Below are 8,129 nucleotides of genomic sequence, written 5' to 3' on the forward strand. Positions count from 1 at the left end.
TTTAAACTATTTAAACATTATTGAATAATATTATAATATTTAAAATTATTAAATTGTCAACCTAACCATAAATAATTAAAGTAAACAAACATTTTAACTATTTAAACATTATTGAATAATATTATAATATTTAAAATTATTAAATTGTCAACCTAACCATAAATAATTAAAATAAACAATTTATTAAAATGATAAAAAACTAATCAAAGATTATAATGTGTTATAAGTAAATACAGATTTAAATCGATTCAAACTTCTTTAACTTCTAAATGCAAATTAAGCGAACTGTTTTCAATTTTATCCACATTTAAATAATCGAATGAACTCTTGAGATGAAACCCTTTAAAATCACTATTTAAGTCGGAAACATTGTGTCCTCAAAACTACATAAATGAAATATTGGTAAAGATGATTGAATACAATAATTTATATCGTTTAAAATAGCAATAAATTATCCAACAAAATATATTGATAAAGGAAAAAATGAAATATTTTGAAGAAAATGCGCATTACTAGCAATATGAACGTGCCCTTCTAATGCCTCAAAAGAAACCTTCTAACTTAATCCATGGTGCATGTATAAGTATTTGTTAAAAGTTTGAAAATGGAATTAGATAGAATATGCTTGTTATATGACAGAGCATTAATTAACAAGTGGGTGTAGTTTGTTCCGTAGAGAATGCGGGTCTATGGCAATCCTTGATATAAACGTCACTTCAATGTTTAATTCCATCCATGAAAAAGATAGAAAACAAGAACAACGGTCACATTATTTATGAAACACCTCTAATTTCGTTAAGCACCTCCCATCCACTAAAAGTCACATTGAACTAACACTTTTCATCCAAAGTCTCAATTAATTTTATTCACATCTCCTTTTATAACACCTTTTCAACTAATTCACAGTATTCTCAGGGTTAATATCAGCAAATACCCACATTTAATTGCTAATGATCTCATTAAATATTTTGTTGACATATTAATGACTGTAATAGTTGTGATAAGGTCATGATAAATCATATTTTTATAACATTTTTTTAACTCTAATATTTATCTTACTTTTAAAAATGATATTATGTATTTTTATTCATATTATTTATATTATATATAAAATTGAAAAAAAAAGAATAAGCATCTCAACAGCATTTTTATCCTCTTTCCGAAAGTATATAGAATAAAAGATCATTGACCATCTCCTTTTTCTTTTTTTCTTATTGTTAATTTTTAACACAGATATTTAAAGAAAAACTTATAATAATTGTTATTGAATAGTTGAATTGATAAGATTATGCTTCATACAAATCATGAACTATATAAAAAGAAAGATGCGATTTATATACATGTAAATTAATCCATGTTTAATTTTAATTTATTTCCAATTGAATCAGAGTGTCCATGTCTATTAAGTAACCTTGATTAAGAAAATGCGAGTCATGATGAGTGAGACGTGTAACATTATCCGCCAAAAAATAAGATTAGAACGTGAATATCTCTTGCTAACAAAAAAAAACTTGAACCGTGCTTAACTTAGCGTAATGATATTTTGTGCGTAATTAATTTGGCTTGAAATTGTAGTGGTGTGGCGCAACAGACAAAGAAAAAATATATATATATATATATTTTAATTTGAGATAACATTTTTAAGTGGATTTTTATATTTTTTATATATTCTAAAATCATTTAAAAAATATCCATTTTCAAATTATAAGAAAAAAATTGTGAAATTTTTATTTTCAAAAATATAACTCACAAACGAAATAATGCGTCTAAACGGACTTAAAAAACAAAGAAGGAAAGTGTAGGTGGCACCACAGCATCTCCTTGAAGAATCTTCCTCGTCACATCACGCCTGTTAACGTCGTCGTCGAAATTTCTTGCAACTCTAATAAACTGCGTTTTCCGCAATCACCTTCGTTACATTTCTCGCATCGTCTTTTGTTTTTTTCTCCCTCCCTCTCTCACAATTACCGCCACCTCCTATTTTTATACAATTCCAGGTACCTTTTAATCCCTATGTTTTGCGTAATAATCTGTATTTTCTTTCGTCTTGGAGATCTCGAAGAGCGTTTAATTGGGTTTGTTTTAGGTTAATTGTCGTTTTGGCTGCCGAAAGATGGGGGCTGAAGATTCGAATTTGATGGAGAACGAAGGGGGGTGTCGCGGAAGGGAAGGGAAAGGGAGGAGGCTGTGGAAGAAGGTGAAGTACCAGCTGGTGGAGTACCATTCGTTGCCCGGTTACTTGAGAGACAACGAGTACATTCTCGGTCACTATCGATCTGAATGGCCCATCAAGCAGGTTCTGCTCAGTATGTTCACCATACACAACGAAACTCTCAACGTTTGGACGTAAGGATTTGCATTTCACCATCTGCTTCCTATTTATTATTTCCCACCAAAATGTTGCATGTTTTACTGTCTTTTCTTTTCTGGAGAATTTTCTCAGGGTTTCTTAGTTCTTGTACATGCGCTGCTTCTGAGCATTTGTTTTCGTTCTGGGGATCTGTTTTCGTTCCCGTCATCGTCTAAATAATTCAATATTATACGAGGAAGTCAACCCCCCGTTTTTTGAATGGATGAGTGGAAAGAAGAGAGATAGAGTGGAAAACAATAAAGAAAGAATGAGAGAAAAGATAATAGGTGCGACGATTGAGAATAGAAAATTCGTATGTCAGAGATATAGAAGACAAAGTATATGTATGAATATAATTGCTAATGTGTGTTAGTTTTCCCGTTCATGGTAACGCGAATTTCTGTATTTAATCAGAGAAGCAACAAAGGGTTGTTTTGGCAAAAGTAAATTGGTAGCACCTTCAACAGTAACCCAGACAAGCATTTTATAACTCCGGTTCATTTTCCCACAAAAGAAAAAGGGTACAGTATCATTGTTGTTATTAGCTTTCAGAAAGTGATGGCTAGAGTTACTTTAAGGCCTTTACATATGATTTCCAGCCTTTCCTTTAGTGTTTGTTATCAATGAGGGGGACTGTGACTGTGAGAGTATAGTTCAATTTGGACTGTTTTATGAAGGAAGCCTAATGTGCATGGCTCTCACTATTAGCCCTGTGAACAGAAAAGCAGTTCTGCAATCAGAATCCATGATCAACAGTCCACAGACCGTAAATATCAATCATGTCTCTTTTATATTAAAATTATTATTTGCTCTTATTTGAGGAGGAAATATCTTGTAAATAAATCTGTCGAATCTTCAAAATAGTTTTAGAACAAGGTTTTCTACAATTGAATCGTATTCAGTTAGCTCTGCCTTTTTCCCATCTGTTTGGTTTTCCTGGTCTTTACCCTGTCTGTTAATTGTTGGTGTTAAATAACTATTTCCTTACAAAATTTTTACTTTATATTTTTGTTTCTTTTGTAAAGACGTTGGCAACTAGAATGGCACAACCAATATTTGGATTAAAGATATATGTTCTTAATTTAGTTCCTAGTTTTCTTGTTCTCAACCATTAACTGACAAAATGCTATCTTTTGAAGGCATTTGGTCGGGTTCTTCATATTTCTGGCATTGACCATATACACTGCCATGAAAATTCCGAAGGTTGTAGATCTTAATTCGCTACAGCATTTTCCTGACATCCTCATGAAGCCCGACCTGCAGAAATTACAATCAGAACTCCTGACGTGTCTCCCTTCCATTCCTGATTTACACAGACTCAGAGAGGAAATCTCAAGTTGGCATCTTAAAGAATATCTGTATAATTGTTTGCCTGTAAGATTTTCCAGTAGCAATCATACTGATGTGTGTGTTCTGGTAATTGCTTTACAACTAAATACTTGTTTCATTTCTCTTTTTCCTTTTGGTGCTGGAGGGATAAGCAGTGAGGTTTTAAACTAGCCCTCTGGTTGGTATCTCAGTTGGGTTTATCCTCTTTTTTCTTTTTCTACTTGATGATAGATTTCTTTTTACAGATACCCACAATACTGATCTGATTAATAATAATCAATGTATCGGGGTAAATTTTTTTAATCAGATGTTGACGAAATTTTAAAAAATAAAAAAATCCTGGACTTAGAAGTTAGACTTGTTATACTGAAAGATGGATTAATGATGATAGTTCCGGTAGAAATTTCTGCTGTGATATTTCATATGTTTCTCCGTTGGAAAGTTTTTGCTGCACCTTTGATTTTTTTTCCTTACCACACTCTTCATATTGATGATTGACTAATGACTAGGTTTTGGGAGCTAATGCAGCATTGTTTATTTCTTTTTGATTATGTGCAGCATAGCGTAAAGGAGGACCTGGCGAACATGATAGCACCACTTATGATTAGACCAATTACAAGGTGGCCTTTTTTCGCCTTTTTAGGGGGTGCCATGTTTTGCTTGCTAGCTAGCAGTATTTGCCATCTTCTATCATGTCACTCTGAGCGCATGGCATACATCATGCTCAGGCTTGACTATGCTGGAATTGCAGCCCTCATATCCACCTCTTTCTATCCTCCAGTGTATTACTCTTTTATGTGTTATCCATTTTTCTGCAACCTTTACTTAGGATTTATCACTGTATTGGGCATTGCCACCATCTTGGTTTCTCTGCTTCCAGTGTTCCAAAATCCTGAATTCCGCACCATCCGAGCATCTCTCTTTTTCGGAATGGGTTTGTCCGGAGCAGCACCTATACTGCACAAGCTTTATCTATTCTGGGGCCAGCCAGAAGTATTTCACACAACCGGATATGAGATCCTGATGGGTGTTCTCTATGGAATTGGAGCACTGGTTTATGCCACTAGGATTCCAGAACGATGGATGCCTGGGAAGTTTGACATTGCCGGACATAGTCACCAATTGTTTCATATATTGGTGGTGGCTGGAGCGTACGTTCATTACCGGGCAGGGTTGGTTTATCTCAGGTGGCGTGATCTTCAAGGTTGCTGATTTAATAAGCATCTATAGGCATAACAGTGGTTGAATACTCTGCTGTGATGTTATCAGTATGTATGTTCAGTATACACTCCTCTAACTGATGTGAATTTGTGATTCCAGTTGGGGATGTTTATGCAACCATAGGCATTGTGTACACACTTAGAACCCTCAGAACAAAGCATTAATATGGAATAATAGTTCATTTACTCTCTCATGGCATACCAGAAACATTTTTCTCTATTTGTGTGGCCGTATGCTTCTTATTAAAGTTGTGTAAGTATTATGCTTGCTTGGAAAGTCGATATAATATTTAGTAACTAGTTTTTTTTTTCTTTTTTTTTTATTTGGAGTATATAATATTTTTCAAGGAAAAAAACCTCTGTTAATATTTTTGTTGATTTGAAATACACCCCAAATTACAGGAACTTGGGATGGTAATAGAGTTGATGTAGAAAGTATCATTTTCTTTCTGAGAAATGAAGCATTATTGAAAATTTTGTTCACTGGACTCACTTTTTTTTCTTCTTCTCAAATTCTGTCATTTATATGCAACAAGTTTACAACTTTATTTTTTGTTTCAACTTTGAAGATAAACGAAACTTGGAATAAAGTCAGTTTTTCATAGAGTTGTAAAAGAGGAAAAAAGAAGAAGAAGATTGTATCTGGTCGTTTAACCTGTTTTTTAAATAGATTATAATTTTTCAGGGACTAATACACTATTTTGGTCTGTTTTGGAAAATTAAAAAATCTAATAAAAATAATTTTAAAAAAATCAAGTTATAATTTTCGACATATAAATAAATATATAGATATTAATTATAATACCTATATGTATATTTTTAATTTTCAAATATAATTATTATTTTATAAAGTGAGTTGTCCCGATCCAAATCAATTATTTTAGATTATAATTAAATAGTGAAAAAAAAAACTTTGACACTCTGATTAAAAACACTCCTTTTTAAAAATATATATCATAATTTAAAATTAAAAAATAATATAAATATAATTAAAATATTATTTTAGTTGTAGTTTTTCTTTTTGGTGTCAGTAAACAAAGCAAAAAGTAATTTAATTTAGTTTAATCTACAGTTTGTTTCATCTAACCTGTTTTGTGAACTTTTAGAACGTATGTATCAATTCTATTTTGCAAGTATAATACATATTAAAATATTAGTAGTATAAGGCTTAATATGAGTAAAAAAAAAACCACACAAGTGCGTAATTAGTTGTTTATCTCCCGTTGATAATCGATAATAAGAATTGACAACCACAAAAGTTATATGTAAATAAAACATCAGACATATAATATTTATGATTAAATATGTTTTTATCTCTATAGTAAAATTTGAAATTAGTTTATTTTCAAGATTTTTGATCAATTTAGTCATTCATCTTTAAAAATGCGTGAATTTAGTCATTTTAACCAATTTTTATTAAGTTTATCTGACGTTTCAAGCACATTTCATGATAATATTTGAATTTTTTACACTGTTTAACACATTTTTGTTTCAATGTTAACTCAAATATTATCATAAAATATGTTTAAAATATCAAATAAAGTTAACAAAATTTGGTAAGAAAGACTAAATCAATGCATTTCTAAATATCAATCAGTAAATTGGAAACTTCATGGTATATGTGATCAGACAGATAAAAGCAAAATTGTAAAAAAAAAAAAACTCCGATTTGTTCCTTTTCTCAGGAGCATTGGTGATTCAATACTGTATTTGTCATGATAAGAGGACAATCTTCAGTCCCAATCACCAAATTGATGAAAAAACTGATGACTAATACATTGTTATCACAAATCATTTTATTAGTATTTCATTTTGTTCATTTATTGTTCTTTTAGTTTATCATTATGTTACCTTGTAAGCCACACAAATGACTATTTGCTATAATAATAAATAAGGAAAACCAATCTTCTTTAAAAAACACAGGTTTTTTTTGAAAGATTTTTTTTAAAGCATATTTTTTTCTAAAATTTTAAGGATTTTCAAAAAAGTATATTTATTATTTAACTTTAAAGGAAAGATGCAAAAAGAAATCAGGAAGGTGCATAAAGCAATTGCCCAAAGTAAATCGAAAACTGGTCTGAAATATCTAAGGCACAACGATGGGCCACGGTGGCCAACCCAAACGGGATAGATCTGGTGGCTGGAGCTTAGGTTCACGGACCGGCAATTTCAAGTTCATGGTCCCAATAGGCCCGTACTAGGACCACAGCCTCACGGAGTCACGGTCCACTGGTGGCCCAATACTGTGTACGGACACGAAAGCAATCAAACGAAGAAGAGTGCTGGAAAATAATAAAATCCCTAACATATTATTGCGACACGATTTTTAATTAATTTAAGTTAATTCAAATTAAAAAAAATTAAAATATAGTTATCAATTATTGTGTGAGGTATACAAATTTTGCAATTGTAAATTTTAATTAATAAAAGAGAGTATTTAAAAAACTGTTCTTATGCCTTTTTAGTTAACTGACTCAACTGTAATTGCACGTAACATTGAAAAAAATAACAGAAACAAACAATCTGCACCAACATAGCAGTTCTTTTGTCAAAATCCAATGGCTAAATATTGGAGACAAGTCACGTGGCTTCGGAGAGAGTTTTATTTTCACACGCATTAAACTTTCGATTTTGATATAATAACAAAAGTCATTATAAAACTTTAAACTATAGGATTCAATAAGTGTAGTTTCTAATGATGGTATATAGAATTTATTCATATTTATCAATTCATTTATAGACGGTGCATCTTGTTAAATAAGATTATATAAAAAAAATTAATTATAGACGGTTCAAAGTCAATCTGAAATTTCAGTTGGAATCAGTTTAAATTAATCTAATAATTAGCATTATATATATATATATATATATATATATATATATATATATATATATATATATATATATATATATATCCGGGCCTAGTCACTGCGACCTCTTTGTGAGGAGACACTCCTTCTCCTAAAGTTACGGGATTATTTTGCCGAGTTTTTTAGAGAGAGTTGTCTCGTATTCCTAGGTATTTTCTACCTACCCACCTGTGTCGGTTTCGGGTACAAGTACCCATTTGTTGAAGGTCGTTCGAGCTTTTTCTGAGGGTATAGCATGGATTACTTCAGCGTTGTAGCGCTTGGTACTCGAACTTTGGCTCGAGGCATTTTCTCTACCCCTTATTACCCTGAAAAAGCAGGGGCACCATGCGTCCTTGAACCGATAACCATCTTTCAGCT

The 8,129-nt window shown here is 31.5% G+C and overlaps 1 protein-coding gene across 2 annotated transcripts; it reads left to right on the top strand.

Annotated features, from left to right (window-relative positions):
• Window positions 1-1,793: 1,793 nt before the first annotated feature.
• On the top strand, window positions 1,794-5,098 carry LOC114173923 (heptahelical transmembrane protein 4-like). 2 transcript variants are annotated; one of them, XM_028058600.1, is made up of 4 exons: window positions 1,794-1,997; window positions 2,087-2,346; window positions 3,490-3,766; window positions 4,238-5,098. In XM_028058600.1, exons 2-4 carry the CDS (start codon window positions 2,114-2,116, stop codon window positions 4,889-4,891), a joined length of 1,164 nt encoding a protein of 387 aa, XP_027914401.1. In that variant the 5' UTR covers window positions 1,794-1,997; window positions 2,087-2,113; the 3' UTR covers window positions 4,892-5,098. The 2 variants fall into 2 exon arrangements, with proteins under 2 accessions (XP_027914401.1, XP_027914402.1); XM_028058601.1 differs by having other exon boundaries at window positions 3,490-3,724.
• Window positions 5,099-8,129: the final 3,031 nt, after the last annotated feature.

Source organism: Vigna unguiculata, chromosome 2 (genome assembly GCF_004118075.2).
Source record: "Vigna unguiculata cultivar IT97K-499-35 chromosome 2, ASM411807v1, whole genome shotgun sequence".
NCBI classification, from domain to species: Eukaryota; Viridiplantae; Streptophyta; class Magnoliopsida; order Fabales; family Fabaceae; genus Vigna; species Vigna unguiculata.

Coding starts and splice junctions, on each gene's coding strand:
- LOC114173923 (XM_028058600.1), top strand. CDS start 2,114: ATGGGGGCTGAAGATTCGAATTTGATGGAGAACGAAGGGGGGTGTCGC. Junction 2,347..3,489: donor GAAACTCTCAACGTTTGGAC/GTAAGGATTTGC, acceptor TATCTTTTGAAG/GCATTTGGTCGGGTTCTTCA. Junction 3,767..4,237: donor ATACTGATGTGTGTGTTCTG/GTAATTGCTTTA, acceptor GATTATGTGCAG/CATAGCGTAAAGGAGGACCT.